This window comes from Apis laboriosa, unplaced genomic scaffold (genome assembly GCF_014066325.1).
Source record: "Apis laboriosa isolate Shangri-la unplaced genomic scaffold, ASM1406632v1 scaffold11_cov152, whole genome shotgun sequence".
In the NCBI taxonomy this organism is placed as follows: Eukaryota; Metazoa; Arthropoda; class Insecta; order Hymenoptera; family Apidae; genus Apis; species Apis laboriosa.
In genome coordinates, this window is record NW_025221020.1 from 2,027,401 (window position 1) to 2,053,223 (window position 25,823).

The 25,823-nt window shown below is 47.6% G+C and overlaps 3 protein-coding genes across 6 annotated transcripts in view; 1 reads left to right on the top strand and 2 right to left on the bottom strand.

Moving 5' to 3' along the window:
* Window positions 1-7,162, bottom strand: part of LOC122716933 (proton channel OtopLc-like) — a 28,358-nt gene extending 21,196 nt beyond the window's left edge. Inside the window, exon 1 of one of the 2 annotated variants that reach the window (XM_043940486.1) lies at window positions 7,128-7,162. The gene's annotated coding sequence lies outside the window, so the exon portion shown is untranslated. Of the gene's footprint in view, window positions 1-2,288; window positions 2,370-7,127 lie in introns of those variants that run through there. The other variant, XM_043940495.1, reaches the window with a different exon arrangement.
* Window positions 1-25,823, top strand: part of LOC122717001 — a 109,209-nt gene that overhangs the window by 28,745 nt on the left and 54,641 nt on the right. The gene's annotated exons all lie outside the window — the stretch shown is intronic.
* Window positions 8,049-25,788, bottom strand: LOC122716969 (proton channel OtopLc-like). Of its 3 annotated transcripts, none has more exons than XM_043940589.1 (9): window positions 25,775-25,788; window positions 23,133-23,401; window positions 22,534-22,799; window positions 16,174-16,401; window positions 15,035-15,237; window positions 14,080-14,393; window positions 12,766-12,931; window positions 12,365-12,647; window positions 8,049-12,256 (listed from the first exon to the last, which is right to left on the bottom strand). In XM_043940589.1, exons 2-9 carry the CDS (start codon window positions 23,217-23,219, stop codon window positions 11,551-11,553), a joined length of 2,253 nt encoding a protein of 750 aa, XP_043796524.1. In that variant the 5' UTR covers window positions 23,220-23,401; window positions 25,775-25,788; the 3' UTR covers window positions 8,049-11,550. The 3 variants fall into 3 exon arrangements, with proteins under 3 accessions (XP_043796524.1, XP_043796515.1, XP_043796530.1); XM_043940580.1 differs by having other exon boundaries at window positions 14,080-14,396; XM_043940595.1 differs by lacking the exons at window positions 22,534-22,799; window positions 23,133-23,401; window positions 25,775-25,788 and adding an exon at window positions 19,667-19,840 and having other exon boundaries at window positions 14,080-14,396.

A 25,823-nucleotide genomic window follows, 5' to 3' on the forward strand; every position in this document is an offset into this window, starting at 1 on the left:
CGTTCGAGAAACATCCACACCGCGGAAAGGTAAGTCGGTCTCTCGGATTGGAAGAACCGATATCTTATTAAACCGAACGCGATTATGTCAGATCTAATCTCCAGATGATTTCCCATCCAGTTCCTCCCTTCCTTAATCGAACTTCTCCACTCGTCGTTTCCCGTCCTCTTTTTACCTTCCGTCGTGGATTTGTGGAAAGGAACGAAGAATGGAAGAATCGTGGTCTAAAAATCGAGCACACGAAGAGAAGAGAGAAAGAACGAAAATCGTCCGAATGGTTGTACACAGGTCGCCGCGGAGACCTCTCCTCCGTAGAAAGGTTAGGAGAAAGGCAAAACTTGGAAGAAGGCTCACCTCACCAGTTTAAGGTGGAAGAAGAAGATTTACAGCGGTCTTGATCCACAGTAAGGTGGTCGAAGAGAACGAAGAACGCGTTTCAACCTGGGGTCGCCATGGAAAGGCCGGAAAAGCGAAGAAAATCGAACGCAAAGTGGCGAAGCTTCCTCGTCTCTCTTCTCTCGTCGAGAGGATGCGCAATTGCGACCTCGTTAAGAAAGGTTAAGGAGCAGGAAGAAAAGAGGAGCAGAAAAGCGTAAAATCGGACCAAGATCGAAAGCTTAGGGCGATTCTCTTCCAACGTGGAAGAGGTTAGGAGAAAGGTTAGGAGATGTAAAGAGACGCACGAAGAGGAAGGCTTACGGTGGTGGCGTTACGTCCTGTTGGAGGCGGCCTGGAACGGCGTGGCACGCGGCGTCACAACAATCGGAAACGGCGGCGGCGGCGGCGGATCGATTCGGGCGGCCGGTCGTGGACCTCGAAAGAGCGTCACGGCGAGCTGCTGCCGCGGCATCCGACACGAAACACGGCCAGACTGCATGGCGACCACCTGTGAGCTTCGTGCCGGCGCCGGCGTCGCGACGCCCACGTAACGTCCATCGACCCAACCGCGCCACCGACCAGATTCCGCTCAGCGCCCAACCAACCGATCGCCGCCGATCCGCGCACTCTCCTCCATCCGACGACCCCCTTTCCAAACCAATCCTCTCGAGCAAACTTCTCCCTCGAGAGACGGCCGACGAAACGTCGTTTAATTTCTCGTTTAATTTCTCTTCCAATTTTTCTTTTTTTTTCCCCTTTCGATTTCGATTCGGCAGTCGCAGGATTTGAATACGCAGGAAAAGCGAAAGAATCCTGGCTCGCTTCCGAGAAATGCGAAGAAGCGCGTGTCGTCGCATCGACGCGGAGAATCGGTGGAAACATGCATTGTTCCGCGACACGAAAACATTCGGATCGCTGGTTCATCGATTCGTTGATCTATATCCGTTCGATCGGATCCAAGCCTTTGGAAGTGATTCTTTCTCTGTGGCATTAAATTTCGGTCGTAAAATTTCACAGAGTCGACCGAGATATCGTAACACCGGTATCTCGCTCGCGAGATAATAATCGTGGTAATTACGATGATTACAACCGCCATTGTTCTTCCTGTCCGATATTATCCGCTTTCCGCGCTTCTCTCTACTTTCTTGGCGGAGCGCGGCAGTTGAAAAAAAACGAAAAAAAGAGAAAGAAAGAAAGAAAGAGACGAGGAGAGGGAAGAGTTTGAAGGGAAAAAGTGGGTCGTCGTCGTCGTCGTCGTCGTCGTCGTCGACGGGACGAACGGTGGGTAAAAATTGGAAACGACGCTCTCTCGAGTTCCTCTGCCCGGTCGTTCGCTCGATATTCCAAACGACGAACGAACGTTCGGACGGGAAGCTTAGCGGAGAACCGACGAGGCCTGTGAAATGGGATACGACATTCGATCGTATCTCGCGTGGAAAAAAATTATATTACCACGGATCTGTTACGAGTCGGTTTACCCGACCGGGTGTTCAACAGCTCGAGCTTTCACAAAACCGCGGAAAACATCGGGAATAATAAAGCGGAGATGTTAGAATTTTTATAATAAAAATAACGTTGCATCGTCCAATTTCACGCTCGGTAAAAGAAGCGCGTTAAAGACCTTCCGCAAAATTATACGTGTTAATATATTCATTGGTGTTAACATATTCGATTCTAATGGTAAAAGCAAACGGAAAAATGTCGAGTTTAACGAGACGGAAACGATCTCGCTTCGTCTCAAAACGAACGCGTAACTCGATAAACAAAATCTTCACCATGTTTTCGTACGCCTCTAATTCTCTCATTTATTTTGACCTCTACAATCGACTCTTCGAACGTATCCCAAATATACGTACCAACACACGTCCTGTACACGTGTTTGACGAAGTCATAATATTTTTTTATCTTACCTCCATGATGAATCTTTATCTTCTATTTCCACGAGATGACCTTGATTTATCGACACTGAGAAAACCTTATATATATATATACTTCTTCGACAACGAGGATGCACGGGATCGAATTTTCTCCTATTCTCATCGACGATGTAAAGAAAAAAAGAAAAAACCGCACCGATGATAAAGATCTCGTGACAGAGTCGAGATATCACCTGGCTGTCGACGAAAAAAACTGTCTGTCTGGTTTCACCGTCACGTCGACGCGAGCCCTCTCGAAACGCGAAAATCTCGATAATTGCGAACCGCGTTGGCGAGGGACTGGCGTCGCGATTGCCGGCTCGCACACGAATAATCGTGGTTTTATGATGGGCGCCCGATACTTTGCTCCTTTCTCTTCGCGAATCGCTTCCCCTCGACTCCTCTCTCTCTCTCTCTCTCTCTCTCTCGTTCCACTCTCTCGTCTCGCTTCACGGTTTCACGCGAAATTTCGTGACCAGCACGCGCTTGCGAATCGAACAATTACGATTCGACGATCTCGAATCACGGTTTCCTCGTGTTTATCAATTTTATAGGCAGATAGGAGAAAGAGGGGATTCGTTGTCGAGATTCTTCGCGTTCCTCGTAACACGAGACGTATTCTATTTCTCTATTCTCATTTCGATATATTCGGATCACAGAGGGATTTCCAGTCTGGCAATTCGCGTTGTCGTTGTTCGGAGGTTCCCAGGGGTCGACCCAGAAATTTTCTCCTTTACTTTAATCTCGAGCGAAACGTTCTTTCCTTTCGTGGAAAGAAAAAAAAAGACTTTCTTTGGTGCGCGCCTTTTGAAAGAGGTAGAAAGAAGAAGAAGAAGAAGAAGAAGAACTTTGAGTTATGATTCGGATAAATTCAAAGATCTCAAAGGTATCAAAAGTCGTTCTCGAATGCCTAATTATTTTCTCCAAGCAGCTATCCATTACAGAAAGAATCTAAACGTTCGAGGAATAATTAATTCTCCCGATTATTAAAAAACCAGATTTCGATTCGCGAGAATTTATGTCCCCGCACGAGGATATTTCACGACCGTTCGAAAGGAAGAGAAGCGCGCCGTCCATTTCCAACTTCCCCTCGTCCAACTTCTCCACCGACCTCCAGTTCAATGCCACGGCCCACGATGAACCCAGACACCCGGTATACACGCACACCATCTCTCGTCTACGTGTCTCTTACACCTGACTCGATTTTTTGACCGTGTAATCGTTCAATTTCGCGTTCAATATATCGGAATTTCCCCGAAGCAAAGCAGGGTGAGCGTAAGCGGATTGAAACGAAGACGAAAGTTCGCTTATGAGAGGCGGTTAATTAACGCCGATCCGCTCGTCATATTCGCTTATCGATTGGCGGCACGTTATCCCGCAATTGGACAGTACCGTTGCGCAAGTAAATAGCGTCGACTTCCGACGCTATTATCCCGGCTGTTACGTTACCTGATGCGTTCGTTACACGCGACTAGCTTGGAGATCGATAAAGCTCGCGTTGGAAATTGTTTTGCCGTGAAAAGTCGTTGACCGCGAAACCCGTCGTCGAAAATTCGTACCGGCTCCGCTTTTCGCGCCTTCCGCCAAAATCGATATGGCCAAACCATAAATTCTCCAATTGGCCATAATCTCGCCCGCCGCCATCTCCACCGATCGTTTATCCCCGTTTCTTAAAATTTCGTTCCAATCGAAAATATTTCTCGAACTCGGATTCGAAGAATAAGGGAACGAAGACAGCTTTCGTTTTCCGTTTCACCGGCCAAGGCGCGTCATTAGACTCGGGAGCGCGGGAAAAATGTCAACAGGCCGCGTCCCCTCGATCGAACAACAATTCGAATCGAGCCCCCCCCCCAATTTACACGAATTTCGACAGAAACTCGAAAATTCGAGTCGTTTATCGAACGGAGACTGGGATATTCGAGGTGCGCTTACGAGGTCGAGACACGCGCGCGTATTGTAAACAAGAGAGAGAGAAAGAGAGAGAGAGTGGACGCATAAAAGTCACTTACGCGAAGCGTACTCACCCGTCCATTAAGCGACGACGATGCGCCCGTGGAACGCCATGGATGCTCCTCCGATCCTCCCTTTCGAATTCTCCCGATTTCGTCCCTCGAGCGAAAGCACGGCGATACTTTATTATCGGCACGCCGCCGTCACGTTTCCCACAACTACTCCCTTATTTTCGAGCAACGTGCTTCCTCTCAACGGTGTTGGTCGAATGTAAACAAGGTGTTCGGAGCTTGCGCCGTGGCCGGAAGCTTCGCCGCGAACCACACAGACCTTTCTGCCCGTGCACACACGCCACTTCTATTCCCAACGCGATACGCAATCTCTCTTTCTCTCTTTCCTTTTTCCCTCCCTCATCCGCCCTCGTCTCACCCTCGTCCGCCTCACGCTCACGGCCTTGTGCACGCGCGCGTCTCCCTCGCACCCTCCCCCACGCTCGTCTTTTTCCTTCGTCAAAAGGAAAAACGCACCCTGCGTGTTACGGTTCGAGAAGTTGGGCCGCTTTTACGCTACGTCCCCGCGCGTTCCATGCCGCTGTAATGGCGTCGCAACGGCTATGGGGGTCGCCGCGCGCGAAGCCACCCCCATGCACGATGGGGAAGCACGATCAATACCTTAACCCCCCGCGATACGCTTTTCCACTCCGTGACGCTTGCCTGTCCCTCGACGATCTACTCTCTCTCTCTCTCTCTCTATCTATCTATCTATCTATCTCTTGTTCCTTCTCTCCGTCTTTCGGCCTCTCTATACTCGATCCCGTGTATCGAGTCGAATCGGTCGTCGACGACCATTCGTCTCTTTCTCCATCTCTTTCTCTCCTCTTTCTATTCCCTTCCCTTTTCCGGTTCTCTGGAAATAGGAGTTCGACTCGTTCGTTCTCGCGGGAGGAGGAGTACGACGCCGATGCCTCTTTATCTTCTTCCTCTTCTTCCTCGATGTAACCGAAGGGTGGCCTCGAGTGGCCTTAATCGGAGCACCCGGCCAACATTGAGAGCACGCTCTCACCCTCTTGCCCGTTGCCGACTCGTTTCTCGCGATAGGGTGATAGGATTATTCGAACCTTGTTCGAACCATTCGGAGATTCTATTCGTGGAATGAGATTTTTGAAAAAATTTTCACCCCCGTTTTGGTTTTCGAGCATTTTTATTCGCGGGGGTGAAAACGATTCTTGATATTTATTATAACGTTCTGCCTTCTTTTTTTTTCTTTTTCTTCGCCGTTCGATCTTTCGACCAGCGTCAAAACACCGGCGTGCGTGCAAGCGAATCCGTGAAACGGTCGAATCTTGTGAAGGAGGTATTGTACATTTTCAAGGGGGCACGATCGTGTGAGTAAATAATGTTTCGTACATAGGAAAACGATTTCGCTTCGAATTTAGTTTATTTCCAAGAATAATCTTCCGCGGTTATTGATTTTTTCCATTACGATTTAAGCGTAACGATGGATACGAGGGCACGTTACGGAGAGTTTGACGGCTAAAGTACACCCTCGTCGGTGCGGGAGCTCGACAACGCCCACGAGGGTTGAATTTTAGCCCTTAATTACCAGGGACCCCGAACGATCAGCCACCAGAACGTTTGGCTCTCGTCGAGAGTTTCCACTGTCACGCTCCGTCAGATACCCCTCCCCTCTCCTCCCAAAAAAGAAATTATTCTTCCTTCCCTTAAAGAGCATTCTTTTTTAAAAAAAGAAAAGGAAGAAACCTGTCTCTCTTCGAAACGAATTATCACCATCGTTATCCGTTACAATTGTGGAGCAGTTGGACTCATGATGGATAGAAATTGAATATCATGAAAGTATCAATGACAAAGTGCCAAGAAGTGTAAGATAGCGAAAGCCTCGAGTTTTTGAACGCGCTTTTATTATCGCGAGTCAAAATAGCGGGGTCGTGGAAAAAGAGAGAGCCAGGCGTATATACACGCCCACACCCGATTCACCTGCCGGTGAACATTATTGCGAGGCGTGTAAAGGGTCGTTTCGTTCGCACGCTCTCTTGTGCAACGCTCCTCTTATCCCCCACCCCTCGCTCACCGATAAAAAAGAAACGCCGATCCCTCCCGATTCTTTCGTTCAACGCTCGGCCGCCTTCCCTTCGGATTCTCGCCCGATCCCTTCGCCCTTTCCCCCGCGTCATCAATCAGCGAATTCGCCTGATCATTTGGGTTAACCCGGCCCCCGATCGATTAGACGAGCGATCGAATCGATCGAAAGGTATCCGATAGCGCGCGCATCGCTACGTCTTTAGGGAGAACGGTGAGAAAAATCGTTAACCAAGACTTGCCTTGAATTATATAAACGGCTGTAAACTAAGCGAGGATATAGAAACGAGATTTTTAAGAGAAAAAAAAAAAGAAAAAAAGCGCGCGAATTTTATTTTAACGAGATATAATAAAAGTTAAACGTATGCAAAGTGAGCAAAATTAATGGAGCAAATTAAAGTGAGCAAAGTTAAATAGATGTTTAATTATAAGGTTGTTAGATATTATTGACGATACCATTATGACGCAACTCGCGTATTTATGATTATTTTAATCTTTCAAGACGAGTTCCCGCTACGCGTATTGAAAAGGTGAACAAAAGTGATATAACGCGTTCCCGATTATGCCGCAAGGCCGTGTAATACTTCGCGTTACGAGACTTCGATGCGAGTATGCACGTGATTCCAGACGGCGCTAATATGCGACGAAATTGCTCGTTTTCAATCGGGGAGGGGGGGGGGTGAAAGAAATTGGAGCGTTTCTTTTTTGAGAAGATGTTGCCCGAAAAACAAAATTTTGGAGAAGACGAAACGATCGATCGCGATCGGTAGAAAACGAAGCTACTCACCTTACGGAGAATTAAGGCGACTTCCCGATTAAGAGACTGCACACGTAATACGGAAACCAGTCGCATCCAGCGCGGCACGAAGGATGCATAAATGCACGCGTATTCGCTAATGGATCGACCTTGCCGATTTTAGTATGTGTGAACACGACGAACGCATTTATTAGCGAGGAATCAATTAAAGAGTTTCTCGTATGACGCAAGTATTCGACGATGTCACGCTTATTTTCGCAGGAAGAACGATTTTTTTTTTTCAAGGTTTGCGAAACAGAAGATGCGTCTGTAACACTAGACTTTTAAAGAAATATTTCTTTTTTTTAAAAGAGGCCTTATTCTCTTTGCGCGGTACACTTTCGTAAATTCTATCAGATTATCATCGAGCCAAAGATAATTTTCTCTTTAAAATTGAGATCTCGAGAGAGATCGATCTAAGACGCATTTTGTCGTGAGAGAAAGTTGCATCGCGGCTCGGTTATCTTCTCCTTTGACTCGGTTCGGCCACTCGATCTCGAGTCGAGTGACCGTGGTGAGAGAGATTCGAGTCGAGATTAACTCGGGCTCCCGAGTTAGAGAGAAGAGAATCGAAGGTATTTAGGTCGACGTTCGGCCTCGTGGCCGTATACTCTGTTGACAAACTTCTAGCCATAGAGATGGAAACTGTCTTTTTATCAGGAAAGGAAGGGATATGTGCAGTAATATGGATATTGCATATTCCGAGTAATTTTTCTTATTGCTTTTTACAGATGCAGATGCAGGAAATAGGTTTCCTGGATTCATTATTCGGAGTGGGTGATATTTGGGAAACGAGGACGGATATTTTTTTTTTTTTTTTTTTTTTTTTTTTTTTTTTTTTTTTTTTTTTTTTCTGTTGTTTTTTTCGGCCCCGCTACGACAAACGCTCGGTTTGCAAAGAACGAAACCAGGTTATTATTGCGGACGAGTGTATTGCAATTCGTAAGGTACAAATAGTACAAAGGGTATAAGAGTACAAACATTGCGTAGGAACTAGAGTATGCGGACATAGAAAAAGTACAGTTTAGAGACGTGACATAGAAGGGTATATTCGTCGTTTACCCCGTTCACCCTTGCTCGAATTGCGCACATCGTGACTTATCTCCGTTTTGTTTCTTTTTTTCTTCTTTTTTTTTCCTTTTTTTTTTCCTTTTTTTTTTTTTTCTTTTCTTTTCGTTTCGTGTTTCGCCTCGATTTCGGTTAAAACTCGTGCCGAGATCGCCGTTTAATCGTCGAGGTGTTAAAACGAGGGAAATGGAAAACGGATCGAAAGCTTCGATTTTAATCGTTCGATTAATGGCAACTAGAAGAAGAAGAAGAAGAAGAAGAAGAAGAAGAAAAAGGAATAGAAGAAGAAGTAAGAAAAGAGAAGTATAGTGTTAGAAAAGGAAGAGGCGAACGAAGGGAAAAACGCGGTGGAAATGATGAATCTCGACACGAGCCCCGATCAATAAACGTAACGTGTCGCGCGTAAATCCTATATCTGATAATACAATAAATATTATAATAGAACAACGCAATAATAAATATATTTATATTTGTATATATATGTGTATATATTATATATAATATAGGAAGAAACATGTCGACACAACTAGCTCTAAACATCGAGAGGATCCATTTTCTTTTTTTTTTTTTTTTTCTTTTTTCCCTTTTTTCCCTTCACACTTATCCTTCTTACGGTTTCCCTTCCCTCCTTAACCTCGCCTATGTACAACCCGCCTCACACAGTAGTAGAATTTACAAAAGAATCAACCGGTTCAACTACGCAGACTTTGGATTTCCATTGATAATATCGTCGCGAATAACGTGATCGTTATGGACGAAGAAAAATAAAAAGCGCCTATCGCGAGAGACACTAGAAACAAAAAAAAATATCGCTACCTTTTACGCCATCGACGCTCTTCCGTTTCCCTTTTTCCTCTCCCTCTCTCTCTCTCTCTCTTTCTCTCTCTCTTTCTCTCTCTCTTTCTCTCTCGACCATTCTTCGCCGAGTTGTTCCCAAGAGGACACACGCAACACAAAACAATCGTACATACACTCGCATACTCGTACACTACTCGCAGAACAATAGTATTGCACACCGCGCCGATCGATTAGATGCGATTCGATTCGATTTCACGCTCTCCACGGATCGTTTAGATCCTCGTTCGATGTCTTCCACATGCTTAAACGACTGTTTGTCGAACGGATTCGATTGATCGAACACGCTCGGCTTATTCTCTCGAGAATATTAACGGTCGATCGATCGCTCGATCTCTTTGATCTGCCTTCCTTTTTTTTTTTTTTTTTTTCTTTGCTTCTCTTCTTTTTCTCCTCTTCTCTCGTTCTTCCTCTTTAATCGTATTCGAAGTTTGGACAGCACACTCGACGGATTAAGGCTTAATGATATGATATCGCCATTGTACTCTGTTCTTCGAACGTTTATCTTTCTATACTTTTGTCTTTTTCAACACTTTTTTCTTTTAATCAGTTTAGTTTATCATCTCCTCGACTATGATATTGGAATTTCTACGGGACGATGCCCATTGCGTTATTTCCATTTCCGTTTACAAATGTTCCAACGAACTTAAATCTATTCATCTTTGGTTTTTTTTTTTTTTTTTTAAGAAACGATTGGAAACAACGCACGAAACATCGACTCGGTTCTGTCTTTTGATAAACTGATCTCCGTTTTTCTCATCGGTCGACTACGACCGATATTTCGAATTCAGATTCGTGACCAACGTGCAACGTCTGGCGAGTGCAAAACCTTGGAAAACCTTCTTGTAATTTCTATGTAAACTCGGATGGATTTGGAGTATAGGATAACCGTAAGGCGGTTGCACGCTCGACGGGTAGAGGCTTCCTTTTCCTCGAAACGCGGACGATCGATCGATCGAGCGAGACGTTGCCACGTGAAATCGCGAGAAACAGACGTTGCACGTTTCTAACATTATTAACGTGTTGGGTTTTCGCGCGAGGATTATCTCTGTTTCTTCCAATCCAATTTTTATCTTCGCCAAGAGACTCGTTAAAAGATTTCAACGAAGAGAGAACATAATCTACGTAATAACGATATAAAAATTTATTCGAGGTGACGAATAAGTATTGGACTTTACATCTAATCTGGTTAATCTGGTTTCTCTCGATTCCTCTTCTTTTTTTTTTTCTTTTCTTTTCAATCTCTCTTTTCTGAAATTATTAACTTTTGGACAACGAGAGACATTATTATTATTATTATTATTATTATTATTATTATTATTATTATTATTATTGTTATTTTTTTTTTTTACTCGTTAAGTTGTACAACTTTGTACTACGTGGAAGACGGATGAGTCCGTGAGAGTATATCCGAGTAAACTAATCGAAGGACAGATCGATCAGGGATTTCTCTCTCTCTCTCTCTCTCCCTCTCTCTTTCTCTCTGTTAAATATTCTTCGATCGATTTGCGTTCGGCCAGAAACGGAATCGTTCTTCCATCAACCATCATCAACCATCGTCCTTAAGGTTGCTTAAAATTTCAGTCTTGCAAACTTTTACGATCAACGAAAGAAAGAAAGAAAGAAAGAAAGAAAGAAGAAAAGACATCCCTTTCTCTTCGCACTCTTTCTTTGTACACGCATACTTTTTCATTCTCTCTCTTACTCTCTCTTTCTCTCTCTATTTCTCCCTCTGTCTCTCTCTCTCTCTCTCTCTCTCACTCGCTATTTTCGAGTATATAGAAAATCGTCTTAACGCTTATCGAACAGAAATTTTTATTGTTCCCGAGAATATCGAAGGAACAACCGTTGCTTCGACGATTCGACTACTCGACTAATCGTCTACGTTATCTAAATGCCGGTAAAAATTGTGCGTCGTTAATCGTGCCATCTTTCTCTCCCCTACTCTTATTTGTTCCTCTTAAAAGATCTCGAAGAGTTTCCACCTCGTTGCGGTGAAAAAACGGTGTGTGGTGTGTGTGTGTGTGTGTGTGTGTGTGTATGTACATCGTGATCTTTTCTTCTCTTCATAGACGCGAGGACGATTCGATATAAAACCTTATACAATTATTATCTAAACGATATAAATAAACGCGACTTCTCGACGATCGAAAAAAAAGTAATAATAATAAACAAACCGCAACCGCCATTTCTTCTCAAACTCGAGGCTCGTCCATCGCTCATCGCACAAATACCTATAGAACAACGCCTGGTGAACGATATATTCTATATATATATATATATTCGCAGTTTTGGAGCTTGGCGAGAACCTCGAGCGACGAAGAAGAGAGGCGAAAGAAGAGAATCTCTCTCTCTCTCTCTTTCTCTCTCTCTTTCTCTGTTACATAAAGTAAATCGGATCGTTTTCCGCGATGGCGTCCAGCCTGGCCGGCAGGGTTTTCGGTCGTTGAGGAGCCGCCGTCTTGCACACGACCTCACGGGACCCCTTACGTCACATGTAGGTAGGCTTCACCTTGTACGCTCTTTTCCAGACCTCGCACAGGCAAACGGTGCTGTGGAACCTGTAGAATATCGCCAACGGCATCGAGACGTGGGTGATGATCGTCCACGCCCAAAGCCCGTAAAAGTGCAGCTGGACCGGATGCGACTCCGCCCTCGACTTCTCCAGCGTGTTGATCGCCCACATGGCCAGATTCGTGACAAGGAGGAACGTGACGATCTCCCTTCCGGGCTTCCTTCTGATCTGCTTCGCGGTCGCCACGGATCGCCTCGACGCGTCCAGGATGAAGATGGTCTGGAAGGTGGTCTGCACCACGCTCGCGAGCGCCGTCACCAAAACCAGGACCGTGTGCTTGGCGAGGGTGAATTGGGCGCCGATTATCGTGAACGTCGAGTAGATGAACATCCCCGTCTGGGCAGCGACCAACAGGATATTGTCCAACTCCAAGTTCCTGTTCCCGTCGTAGCGGAGCTTCCTCATCTGGAACATTCCTATCAGCGTAGCCATCGTCGACATCCCGTACAGGGTCAATTCGCACACGTTCACCTCGGTCACGGCGAAGCTGACCAATTCTGGACGAGATATCAGCACGAAGAACAGGATCAGGGAGATGATCGTCAGCACCAGGATCAAGATGCCGACGAACAGGCCCTTGTGGGCGCGGGCGCAGTCCACGCTGTAATGGTGGGGTGATTTCCTGAAAAGGGGAGGAAGTTGAGATCCTTAGAAAAGGTTTCTTTTCTTTTCTTTTATCTTTTCATTTTTTTTTTTTTTTTTTTTGATAATAAAAAGTAGTTGGACGAACCTGTAAGCGTGGGCGTGATGGCGGGATCCGGGTGGCGTCTTAGGCTGGGAGAAGGCAGCCTTAGATATGTTCTTCCACATCACGTAGAGGATCGCGGCGCAGATCAAGCTGTACTCGATCGTGCAAGGAAAGAGGAACGGGCTGGCATCTTGGACCAACGATCCCATTATGTTCGTTCTTCGACACTCGAACATGTGATGGGGCCCTTTAAGCCCCCTTGGAAGCCTCAGGTGTTGTTCCCCGTGGTGGTAGTGGTTGTGCACCGCGAGATTGCTCTTCGCGCCTTCGACAATAACAATTTCACTTTTCCATTCCATCGAGGCTTTCGACTTCAACTCCTTTCCTTTCTCTCTTTCCTTTTGACGAACCGTTTAGATTACGCTTATAATAATCTCTCTTACCTAGTCTGTGGGAGATCCTTAACGAGTTGTTCTCCGGATTGTAGAACGTCAAAATCTCGTGTTTCGTTTCCTGTACAAGGACGCTCAACCAGACCGACAGATTCGTCCCGATCATGTGCATCAGTCCAAAGCGCGCGACCACCCGATGGCGATAAACTTTCATTTGCTGTTGACGAAGAGAGCGGAATTTAGTTGAAGACGGAATCGAAAACGGGGCCGATAGAATCGCAACGATCCTCTTCAAAGAGACGTATAATAATAATAATAATAGGAATCGTAATCGAGAGGTCGAGGAGGATGTAAAACGGGCAGGTAACGATGGAAATTCTGGATCGAGGATCCTCTCGACGAGAAAGAGGAAAGTTTTAATCAAAAGCGGCCGAGTGGAGCTAGAGATATTCATCTGTCGCGGGGCAAAGAGCAAAGCTGGGAAGGTAGGTCGTCGGACGACTCGTGTTCCAGTATTAGTTTCAGGGTTGTTCACCCTTCCGTTTCATTAACCTTTCTAGCCTTTCTGCCTCTCTCGTTTTGCATCGACGCTCTCTTTCATTACGTGCCACGTTTCAGATCTCTGCATCATCGATGCCACTACGTTATTTTTAGCCCCTTCACCTACAGACCGATCTCAATCTCTCGCGGCTTTCGCTTAATCGTCCCCCATTTTTTTCCCCCCCGCGATAAACGACGAATCGAATCGAATCGAATCGAATCGTTGCGATTCCCTTCTCGAGAACGTGAATCTCTACTGTTCGAGAACATGGCAGACGCAGACTGTTACTTCTTCTCGTCACAATCCCTGTTTTCGTAAATTTTGACCGAAACAATCAACGGTGGAAAGAAATTTGGTGGCGCTTTGTTCGCGATCCTGAGAGTTGTAATTTTAGTGTTAAAAATTATTTTCATTTATGAAGTTACGTTAGAATAATCGTCTAAACTATTAATTATTTCGATATAATATTAATATCTAGCTTGATTTTAATTACATCTCGAATAGAAAATTACATTTATAAATTAAACCACCGTTACAAATCGTCTAATTAGTCAAATATTACGAGAAATAACAAAATTTGTATGTTACATACGATAGAATTCTATGCCTAATGCATCGAGATTTTAAATACAATTCATTTTGTCGCGTGTGACAAATACCACGATAAGAAACAAAAGGAGACTTTTTTTCCACCGTCGACGAAAGAAGCAAACGTTTTTACTTAATTTCAAATCAGCGAACACGTTTATATCAGCTGACGCACTCGAGTAGTTATTTCTCCTCTGCCATTTCCTCGTTATGGACGTTAATACAACAGAACGAACCTCGTTGTTGAGAAATATAAAATACATCTGTATGAAGATGAACGCCATCCTAGTGGCCGGCGTGAGGGCGAGCATGATGTTGTGGCACTTGGTGTTCTGCTCGAGCTCGAAGTATTGGCCGAACTCGAGGCCCGAGTAGATCATGGAACCGATCCCGAACGCCACAGCGCCCATCCTCAGATAAAAACTGCCGTAGTGTTGGGCAGGTCTCACGGTAGCCATGTGGGGGCACGTGGTGTCCGCGGCGTCGCTGTCGCCACCGGCGCCGCTCGACGAACGCGACGAGTCCAGGTCGCACACGTCCTTCCGTTTCTCTTCTCGTATGCAAATTTATGACAATCGGTTAAGATTAATCGGGATTTTAATTCGGGGCCGAGCTTCCCGTCCTCGGAACACGGGGAGCTCGATTCTTCGAAAACTTTTATTCTCGTTCGCGACCGTTTTTTCTTTCTTTTTTTCTTTCTTTTTTCAACGATAGGTGCAAAAGTTTGAGCAGAAACGTGGAATAGAGGATTCTCGTAGATTGGACGATATGATAAACGTTTGGATCAGCGTTACCTGTATTTCATTTATTGTCCAACGATCGATACAGTCAGTAAGATCAAATTTTTATTTTTTTTAAAATCACTTATTTGCTCGCCAACGCTGGATACGATTGCAATATTCGTTTCGTGTAAATCGTGATTAGATGTTATTGCTTGCACTAAATGTAATAATCTTTCCTTCTCTCTTTCCTTCCGTTCGTAATTTCTTTTGAATACTTTCTAAAATGTGACCGTTCCATCGTCTTTAATGATATTGAGAATTACAAAAAAATTGCAAAATTCTTTTTTTTTTCCTTTACTCAAATTATATCTCGCAAAGAGTAAGCAAGCGTCGAGATATAATCACGCGTATATCGTGGAAAAAAAGTAAAGATAATAAAAATGAGTCGCGATCGTGGCGATCGACTTACTTGACTTCGGTTTGCCATCGCGGAGCAACGTGGCGTACATGTAGACGAGGAAGATCATGCTGCCGAAGTAGAGGTAAAGGTAGAACCCTTCGTAGAACGACGGCGGTATGTAGGTGGATATTACTTCGGCCATGGGAAAAGCGATTCCCATTACGACCAACAGCTTCCCGTAGAGAGCGCTAAAAGTCGACGCAAGGGCGTCGCTGTGCAACAAACGGAACAATCGTTGTGTCAACTGTTGAACGAGAGAGATAGACTCAGAGACAGAGAGAGAGAGAAAGAAAGAGAGAGAGCGACCGATATATTTCACAACCATTTTTCACGTTCGATCTCTCTCTCTCTCTCTCTCCACCGTGGGAAAATTAAGACTAATGTTTCCTGTCATTCCTACCTGTTGTCACGAATCATATCATCTTCCTCCACGTTCATTTTTCCTTCTTTTTTTTTTTTTTTCCCTTTTTCGAAAGCGCGGCGTCCCGCGCTCGCGTTTGATCGGAATGAAAAAAAAGAAACGTCGAGGCCCCCGGAACGAAGCTTTAGTGGAGATACCATTGGCCGCAAATACATCCACCCCCGTAAGAATTGGCTCAATTACGGGTAATTCGGTGTGCTCGAATCGTGTGCATGTGCGTGTGCGTTTGATTCATAAAGTACCGGTAATTGCGGTAGACAGACATTGGTCAGGATAACCCGGAGGATCACGTGAAATTTCCGTGGCGGCCTGCATATATTCTCCCCCTTCGCGTTAATTCGCTTCGAATGGGAATAATAATCGGCCAAGATGAAATCTTTCAGCCGATCGTGGTGCACGCGCGCCAATGGTGCTCGCGCTCTCGTATTCAACCGTGAATATCGTGACCCGATTCGATCTCTCTCGCGCGTTCAACTTTTCCGTCCAACGACGTCACGCGATCATCGACGGTGCAGGCGATCCTCGTAGCTTCTCCTCGCGCTATCCGATTCCATCCGATCCGATCCGATCCGATCCGATCCGATCCGATCCGATCCGATCCGATCCGATCCGATCCGATCCGATTCGATCCGATCCGATTCGATCCGATCCGATTCGATTCGATTCGATTCGATTCGATTCGGTGGAGAGAGAGAGAAAAAGAGAGAGAGAGAGAGAGAATACTCACCATCCGAGCTTCTTCCACTTGCGGTCCTCGGAGACGTCGAGGAAGGTCGGTGCCGGATAGCAGACCGCGGAGATCGGTTGCGAGGAGCATGGTAGAGCCAAGGCGAACTGGGGTGGCCGGTGAGCGCGGGAGGGTGAGCTGCTGCTGTGTCTAGACAGCGTTTCCGGTGAAACGATTACCGCGGACGGTGAAGCCGGTGACGGGAGAGCAACCGGCAATCCTGGCCAGCTGAACAGACCGTGTTTCCTCATTATTCCTATCCTGTCCTTGCCCGATCGATCGATCCGGTATTCGGTATTGGCGGCTCAATTACGAGGATAATTATTAAGCTCTGGTTAGCCCGCCATCGTCGATAAAACCATTTTTCTAATTTCTTATTTCATCCCTCGAGGGTGCTTAAACTCTCTCCATTCCACGATTAGGAATTAATCGGGATCGCGAATAAACAATAGATGTCTTATAATAAATTCGTCTCTCAAATCTATCCATTCGTCCCCTCGAACGCGAAGGAATCGATCCTTCTCTACCGTTCTCATCCGTCTACGATTTTCATTTGTCCCAACCGAATTTGCCCAAGTCGAAAGCAATTTATCCCGTGAGACGACCGTTTGCCTCTTGGAGCTTATCGCTTTCGAGCGGGCTCCGTCCCCGTAATTCGTTTAAGCGAGTTTCCCGAGCGGCAGCACCGGCAGCAGGTCGTCGTCTGAAAGACGCTCTGGCCCCGAACTTCGCCGCGCTGGCTCGTCGTTACTCGCCGCCAATCGGAACTCGTTAAACCGCGCCGACAAATGGGCAAGAAAAGTTTTCAAGGGGGAAACGTGTCACGCCGCCAGTTTTGCGCGACAATTTCTCACTCGAGGCTACGTTGCGAGACCACGCGACACGGGAGACGAGGGAAAGAGAGAGAGTATCGTTACTCGAGGCTCAAAGACCCCGCGGACACGGGGAACGAGTAATTAAGCGCGTTGCCGGGGAAAAATATTTTCCGACCCGTTTTCGCCCCGCTCTTAATGAAATCGAGGATCCGACTTCGCGTTGCGTTGCACTCCAGCTTTCTCTAGCTTTATTTTATTTTTCTTTTCTTTTTTTTTTTTTTTTTTTTTTTTTCCCTTTCCACGCTTTTCCTCCTTTTTCGCGCCGCGAGCTCCAGTAATTAAAGGGGGCGTGACTTTTCGCGTTCGCTCGATTGCACACCCCCTTCCGACTCGAGATTCATTTTTCTTTCACGATTCGTTAAAATAAATAAAAAGAAAAAGAAGGGGGGAGGGAAGGAAGGAAGGAAACCAGAAGGACAATTAAACACCCGACGGGTTGTTCGTATATTTAAAGAAGTCCGATTCTTCGCACCTGGTCTGAGTCTAAGATGAGGAGTTTGGGCGGTCAACCACCGATTAAAAGAGTTTCGTTGTCGCAGCCGGACACGATTAACGGTTAAAAGTTTCGAGGAATCGAAAGGGGAACTCGCAAATGGCTCTCGCGCGTCTAATTTAAGGTCAACCCGGTGCGGTAACGTTTGACACACACGTCGCATTGACACTGGCTGCAGGAAGAAAGAGAGAGAGAGAGAGAGAGAGAGAGATCCACTCCATAGAGCGTGTGTGGACGCGGCGATTAACGCGACGACGACTTTCGAACCAGTGGCCGTTTATCTAATGAATAATCCCCTCCTCCCGTGACACGGCCGAGCCCGTTTCTCACACACGTGCCTGTGCCTCGAGATTCGGCCGAGCTCCCGGCGAGGCCCCCCCTCCTTCCTCCTTCCTCCTTCCTCCCTCCTCTTCCCCCCTCGGTTACCATGGAATTCGCGCCGACTTATCCGCGGCGTGGTCGAGCCGAGGCGTGGAACGTAAATTATTTTCACCGTCGCGGCATCGTCGCAACGATATTTGCTCCGTCCTCGCGGGGCGAAATTTCAATTTAAACCAGCGAGCCTGATTTACCGCCTCGCCAGAAAGAATTTCTCGAGACGCGGTGGAAGGAGGAGATCGCAATCGAGATCGGAATATTTCGTTTCGCGAGTATCGAGAAACAGCTGGGGGGGAGGGGAGGGATGGATGATATTCGCGTATTCGCGTTGCAAAAAGGTAGACGGATTCGGCTCGATGGCGTTGATGATCGATAGAAATGGGGTAATTCGATTATCTCTACGAGCGAAACGGGTCAAATTCTCTCGTATTCAAATTTCCAATTATATCCAATTTCCCCGATTTCGGATCCCAGATTTCGATTTATTCGGAGGCTGAAGACGTTCCGATACGATCGGATGGAAAGATAAATTCGCGTGAATGAACGGGAAAAAGGCGGGTTATTTAAATTTATAGCGAGGGAAACGGTTGTTCCGCGCGCGTTTAAGAAGGTAAACGAGGTTGCACGCAAAGCGACCTACCCCTACGAGGCGGATAGTAGGTAGCGAGAGCGGATAGGTTTTCGTCCCTTTCGCTCGGATGGGAGATGGGAGGGCGGCGTGGTGGCTCCCGCGCGCGCCCTTCTACGCATCGCGAAAGAGAAGGGAGAAAGAGGGGAGGGGAAGGGAATGCGGGAAAAAGAGAAGAAGGAAGGGAGACGGACGATGGCTCGTCTCTCTTGGCTTCGAGCTTTTTGAAATAATCACGTAGTGTTGAAGAAGCGGAAGGGCGCGAGAGGGTGTTGGCGGGCGAGAGGGGAGCAAGAGGGCACTGAGGGGTTGATTCAGTGGCTGAGTACCTTTCCCTCATTGTGGCACGAGTGTATCCGTGGCTCGAGGACTCGGGGACCGGCTCACCCTTGTTTCGGTGGCCATCGTCGCTCCGCCACCCCTTTGGGATATCCCTCAGGAATCTACTCCGCGTCTTCCTTCGTTAGTTGGCCGATCCGTTTGTTCGTTCGCTCGTTCGTTCCCTTCACGCGCTCCGACTCGTGCCACCAACGCTTCCTTTCAATCGTGTTTCCCCGCCAAACTTCCGCCACGTAAATTCTGGCTGTACCGATTTTTCATCCCCTTTCCCTCGTTTTTTCGCTCACTCTTCGCCTCGTTTTCGAGATTATATTTCTCGCGTTCCTGAACCGACAAACAAAGAAAAGAAAGAAAGAAAGAAAGAAAACGAACGTGACCCGGTTCACGATACACCAGGAAGAAATTACTCGCATTCGTTTTCTTTCCTCTCGTCCCCACGAATTTCCCACTTTACCCATCGTCCCTCGTTTTAACCATCCCTCCTGCGTCCCAGGCCGCAAAACAAGTTCCAAGTGGAAAACATTTCGGCGCGGTCTCGACGATCGATCGAAATCCATCCCCCTCCCCCTTCCCCCCCAGAAAAGCATGCGAGACGCAACGAGGACGTGCCATCGGAAATCGTAGACGAAGTCGCGCGTCTGTGTGCGTGCGCGATTTCAGGATTCCGGACGAGTCGTCTGTGAAGCGAGAGAAACGCAGAGAGCCAGAGAGAGAAAGAGAGAGAGATAGAGGAAACGGATCGATTCGTAGCCTCGAGGGGGTGGTATAGTATCGTGGTACCTGAGGGAGGTCTCCTTGATGAGCATATTCGCGACCTTGGGTGGCGGTTTCCTCGGCCGTCCCGACGGAACGTTGGCTGGTGAACTCGGCACCGGACAGTCACGCACAGTCACGGCCCTCCGGCTCGTGTCACGCCACTCTCGGACCCCGCATCACAAACTGAAGCCCTCGACTTGGTCGCGCGAGTCAACCACGACTCTCTCTCTCTCGTCTCGTCGTCTCCCTCTTTCTCTCTCCCCATCCCACTCGCCGGTCGTGTCCATCGTCTCTGGATACGTTTGATAGCGAGCTCGTTACTCGAATCAGACTCGCAGTGGCGTAACCCTCGCGGAAGGAGCGCACGATTTTATGTAACGTTAGCGCGCGCACAAAGGAAGGGAAGGGAAGGGAAGCGTTCGAAGAAATCGCGTTGAAGGAAAATCTCGGATATCGCTCTTTCCCCTTCGTGACAATTTCGATTGACCGTGTCGAGAGGACTCCTCCCAACTTCCGCCAATAATAATCCTCGCGGAAAGAAACGGAAAGGGGAAAGAGAGGCTCCACGCTCCTCCTCCTCCTCCTCCTCCTCCTTCTCCTCCCTCTCTTCCGACTCGAAGTCCGCGCTTCAAAGGACTCGGGCGCGTTGAGTGCGCGCGTACCCTGATCAAATCTGCATGTAAATCGACGGAATAGGCCAGTCTTCCTGCTCTCGTTCGGGTCGAAGGAGAGGACGGTTCACCGGGGGTTCCGGTGAAACGGGAAAGGAGGAGAGAGGAGCGTGATGAAGAGGAGGAGGAGAGGGAGGGAGAGAGAGGCAGAGAGAGAGAGGAAACGAAGGTCGTCCGTTGGCCATAACGAAGTGACAGGTCAATATTAACTCGGGCGCCGTTGGCCGCTCGTGCGTTCACGAATTCACGTTCGATATCCGGCGGAAGTAATCGAGTTCGGCGCGAGACGGGAGGTCGGCCACCCACCCGGATCACGCGGATCGATGGGAATTGCCGGCCGGGCGGTAATTAATCGAAACGAGTGTAAATAATTGATCGTGAATCGTGAGTAACGGAAAGCGGAAATCGGTGTATGTAATTTCCAACGATTTCCGTTAACCTTCGTTTTCCTTCGAAGTTTGCGGAGTGTCGAGATACGCCTTTGAGGTCTGGCTTCTTGCGCGGGATTAAATCCGGCGAAGCGGCAATTTCGCGGATCGGGGTCAGTGTTTCGCTTCGATCAAAAGTGTTTCGTTTCGAACGACTTGCGGCGAAGCGTCATCCTAGCCGATCATCGCCAACTCGTTCTCTCGGGTTGGGAACGTGTAGTACGTGTTCGTGTAATTGCGCTTCCGGCCGGCCGGCCGCCCGCCTCGAGTAGAAATTGATTGGGGCAAAATGGAGACGCTCGCGACGCGATTTTTCACGATCAAGTTCAATCGGTGGACGTATGTACGTACGATAACCGCCCGTCGCCCGCTTCCCCGATTCGATGCACGAGGGATGCGCGCGTTAATCGTGGACAGTGACTAATGTTCCATGGAACGGTGGTGCTCGTTCGAACGAAGGGACGAGGAGAAACGTGGCCGTTTAGGGGGAACGGTAATTCGCTACCGTTCGTGACGTTACGTTACGAACAATTACTGCAAAGCGAGAAATAATGGGCCGTGTTCGTAAAAGTTTCAAAAGTTTCTTCGTCGGTATTCGAATCCGACTATCGAAAAATAAGAAAAATATTCTATAAAATATCGTCTCCTCGTCGATTTCGATGAATCAAATTTGTCGAAGAGAAGCGTCGTCCCTTCGATTCCTTCGAGAGAATCGTCGTTCGATCGTCGTTTTCTTTCTCTCCGCGATTATTCTCTCCGGAGCCACGATGAGAAATATTTTCTTCCTCCGTTCTTTCGACCGACGAGTCGAGATTTCGTTTACTCAACCGACTATTTTTCTCTCTCTCTCTCTCTCTCTCTCGTTTCGAGATTCTTATGAAATCCGTAGGAAACTCCTCCGTGCGAGACGCGTAATGCGGAATCACGTTAATGACAGAGAATACGGGGTTGGGCGGAAAGCCCAAGAGAATGGAAGACATTTAAGAGCAGAGGATCGGCGTTAATCGTCGCTCGGTCATTCCTCACGGTCTCCTTCCTAACGGATCTTTCGAGTGAAGATGTTTTCACAGCGCGTTTTAACGATGTTCCTCTTTCGTCTGAATGCTGCGCAAGACACAACAAGTACGTACGTTCTTTTCGTTTCGCACAAGTACCGACGTCGTTTGTACCAACGACAAAAAGAAAGAAGAAGAAGAAGGAAAAAAAAAAGAAAAAAATAAATTTAACAACGTTTCCTTTGAAACTTGTCTCTCTCTTTTACCGGGTATACGTACATCACGCAACGTGATCTTAACTTAAACGCGTCAAATAAAGCGAATATCGATGTTCAATTAGGAGGAAAAAAGTGACCTTAAAATGACCTTTACACCCCTGCCCCCTCGAAAATGTTACTTTCAGTCGAGGAAACACCTGCTTACGAGCCGTGTACTAATATTTACCAGAACCGCTCGCTCTTCTTTACCTTTTTTATTATTATTATTTTTTTTTTTTTTTTTTTTTTGGGTTACGAACACCCTCCAATTCGCAACCGCGAACGACACCCTCGAGGGGGGGGAGGTCACCTTTAGTGGATCGCGCCTAACGAGTGAAAGCAGGGATTTCGCTTCGAAAGGATCGAAAAGAGGGGAAAAAAAAAAAAAAAAAGAAAGAAAAAAAAACACGGAATCGCAATTAAAACGGAAGTTGGAGGTTTCATCCACGGATGAAATTATATATCGCGGGTGGAGGGAGGGAGAGAGGGAGAGAAAGAGAGAGAGAGAAAAATGTTGAACGTTGGGCGTTTCATACTCACTCTTGGGGGGCGAGCGTGGAGAGTTGGGGCGGGGGTGGTTTCTCCGCTTCCGTGTTAATTATTGGGCCCTCGGGTGTTCGCAGCGCGGCCTCCATCGCCGCGGCTTCCTCCTCCTCGCGCAACTCCTCCGAGGCTTCCTCCGGGATCGTGGTAATGTCCTCTATAGGCGGCAGCTCGTTCCCGTTCTCCTCTCCCAAATGGTTCTCCATCATCGGGTCCGAGTTGTCCCCTGGACGGGCCACCTCCTCGATGTCCGAGTCGATGCCCTGTCCGTGTCAATCGTTACATCGTTATTATCGTTTATCCCTCCTTTCCTTTTCGATCGAAACGTAACCACAAAAGTTCTGTTCTTTTACGCACGAGGACATACTCTGCACATAGATTTCGCGGCGCTACTCTATTATATACTCGTGCGCAAAGTTTCACCTCTGCCTTTCCTCGATCAGACCAACGAAAAGACTTTCCCGATCGAAGGAGATCATCGGGAGTCGGGTGGAGACGGCAGAACGGGCGCTGTTATTGATACAAATTTTTCCTTCTCCTCCCTCTATATATATATATATATATATATATATCCTCGAGGATACGTATCGATGTACCTGAGCAAAATCCATGTAGAAGGAATCCCTGGAGTCGGAGCTGCCCCGCCGGAGCCGGAGGCTGAGATCCGGTGAGCTCTCTCCCATCTTTCTTATTTCCTTTCTCGCCTCTTCCTGCCTCCCTTCCTCCGTTCCTCCCCTAGCCTCGGCGCCTTCTCTCCACCCCTGTGCTACCACCAACCCCCTTTGTCTTTTACGAGCTTCTTGCTCCACGGACGGGGAATTCTAAAGAGGGTGGCCCTGCACACACAATCCACCGAGTTTGCAGCCTGAAAGAATCGTCCTTGAATGACGGATCGTCGTCGACGTTCTATCGTCTTTCGCCCTTCCCGCGCTTTTTTCTCTATCTCTCTCTCGCTCTCGCTCTATTCTCCGTCCTCCCTCTCCGTCGCTCTCGCGTCGGTCGGTCGGTCGGTCGGTCGGTTGGTTGGTTGGCTCCGCTCGTTCGTGCGGAGCGAGCACGCGAGAGAAACGAGAGAGTTTGCTCGTCGTTGGCGCGAAACAAAAAATGCCCCTGCGAAAGGAGAAGGGCCGGCGTGAGTGGTCGTACGTGAGTCCGTGAATACAGAGCCCGGATCTCTGAATATCAAACGTCCGCGCGAATTAAAATTTCACCCCGTCATCCCGCGCTACTTTCACCCGCGCGATTCGGGGACAACGAAACGTTGCTCGCGAGTGAAAAGAGAATCGTCCCCTGCTGTTCGACGAGCAGAGAGAGAGAGAGAGAGAGAGAGAGAGAGAGGCAGAGAGAGATAGATAGACGGAGAGACGCTTGGAATTTTCGTTTCCTTCCGAATCGAATCGAATCGAATCCGAACTGCTTCTCTCCTCCTTTCGATCGATTCTCGAAGGAGAGAAGGGTGGCCTTCGATCGTCGCACCATCGATACGGAAGGAGAAGGGTCGGTGGTGGTAGGATAGGCGTGATTACCGGCCGCCCCGATAACTGGATTCAGTTACGTCGAAACTAATTACGAAAGCTAGGAAATTCAATGGGGGCCTCCTCCGTTTGTCTTCGACTTAATTGCCTTAGCCGCGACTCCGACTGGCTGACTTTAATTAAAACTAGAAGTCGGTCTCGCGGTAACGTCGTCGTTCGAACGGCCAGTGGAAAAATCTCGTTCTCGTCAACGAGCTTTCTACCCCCTCCCCTCTAATTAAGTTCGACTCGATCGAGAGAGACCTCGATAAAAAATAGAGCCACTCGTGTGTGTATATATCTGAGAGCTTACTTCGCTTCGAGAGAGAGAGAGAGAGAGAGAGAGTTTAACTACTGCGAGCAGGGGTGTGAAGGGGTCTAGCAGTAAGCAGAGATATTGGCCAGAGGAACTCGACGATACTTTAACTCTTGGACCCACGTCTAATCCCGCGAAAGCCTGATCTCCGGAGGGACTCTATTCGAGAGGACTCTCTGTTGCGATCGCAATTAGTCGTCGTGCAACGCGGAATTTCCCCGTTTATTAGCATACGCGAAGCGAGAACGAGAGAGGGAGTTTTCCATTCGTTAACGATGGAAGCGGATTGCCGCGAAAAGGGAAGTGGTTTGCAAGTAAAATGCGAAAGGGGGAGGATCGAGAACGAGGAGGGGGTTCTCGTACCTTGGGGGAACATTTGTGTTTCCGTGCGCGATCGAGTCGCGGGCCAGTGAGACGCCACTTCGCCGGGATCTCGTGTTCCTGAACAACGTCAATGAACATTCTTCCTGTTCAGGATCGGGCTTGGAACGCCATGCCTCGCAGGACCCTCCCGTATCTTGGAACGTTTTATGGCCACTGTGCGTGGCGTCCAATATTTCTCCATCAAACGGCTCCCCATACGCGTCACGGCATTACTACGGGCCATGGGAGAAGATAACGGTGGGGTAAGATGATGCTGCACACGGTACTTTTCTGCAATATCGGGGGAGCTCGAAAATAATTAGGAAAGCTCGACCGTTTGCTTTTCTCTTCCTCTCTTTCTCTTCTTTTCCTTGATTTCTCTCTCGCGAATCGCGCGGGAAAATCGGAAAACCTGTTTTCCGAGATCACTCTTGTTCTCTCCGAGAGTTCGAGCGCGGAAACGATAAACGTCGCGTGGAAAAATTTGGGAAACGATCGGACGTTGGTAAATCGTACGTTAATCCGCGGCAACGATTTTCCGTCGCTTATATCGCGTGCCGGGAAAGGCAGGTATTTCCATCCGAGCGTTCATGCTCGCCGGCAGTTCATTGGCTTTTTGCATCGATAGCCCGTTTCGTTCGCTTTATCTAACGCGTGCCACGAAAACGGGGGATGCACGCAACCGATCCGCCACTTTCAGCCTGCATTTCCGCGCTACCGAACACGGAAAACCGATGCTCTCGAAACGATAGCAACGGGGAAATAAATTTAATTAGGTCGAGCGTGCCGATCCAATCTATCTAACGCGAAAACGCAACTATTACGATGTATTTATCCGACTCGATTATTCCAACGACTTTACGTCCTGTTTATATTTCCTTTATTATCCCCGTATTACGTAACTCGTTTATTTGGAAAAGAGAAGAATTGGATCGTACCACGTCCCTCGTTGAACGTGAAATAAAAACAGAAGAGAGAAAAAGATGAGAGAGAGAGAGAGAGAGAGAGAGAGTGTGTGCGTACACACGAGAGAAAATCCACTTACGGCCTCTGTGTCTGACACGATCGGACGTTCTCCACGTTCGTTCATCCCC

What these genes read in the sequence shown, in the direction of transcription:
- LOC122716969 (XM_043940580.1), bottom strand. Translation starts at nt 23,219, where the DNA reads ATGGGAGAGAGCTCACCGGATCTCAGCCTCCGGCTCCGGCGGGGCAGC. An exon ending in AAGTGGAAGAAGCTCGGATG is followed by an intron (nt 15,238 to 16,173) that starts GTGAGTATTCTC and finishes TTTGTTGCACAG; the next exon opens with CGACGCCCTTGCGTCGACTT. An exon ending in CATCACGCCCACGCTTACAG is followed by an intron (nt 12,257 to 12,364) that starts GTTCGTCCAACT and finishes TCCCCTTTTCAG; the next exon opens with GAAATCACCCCACCATTACA.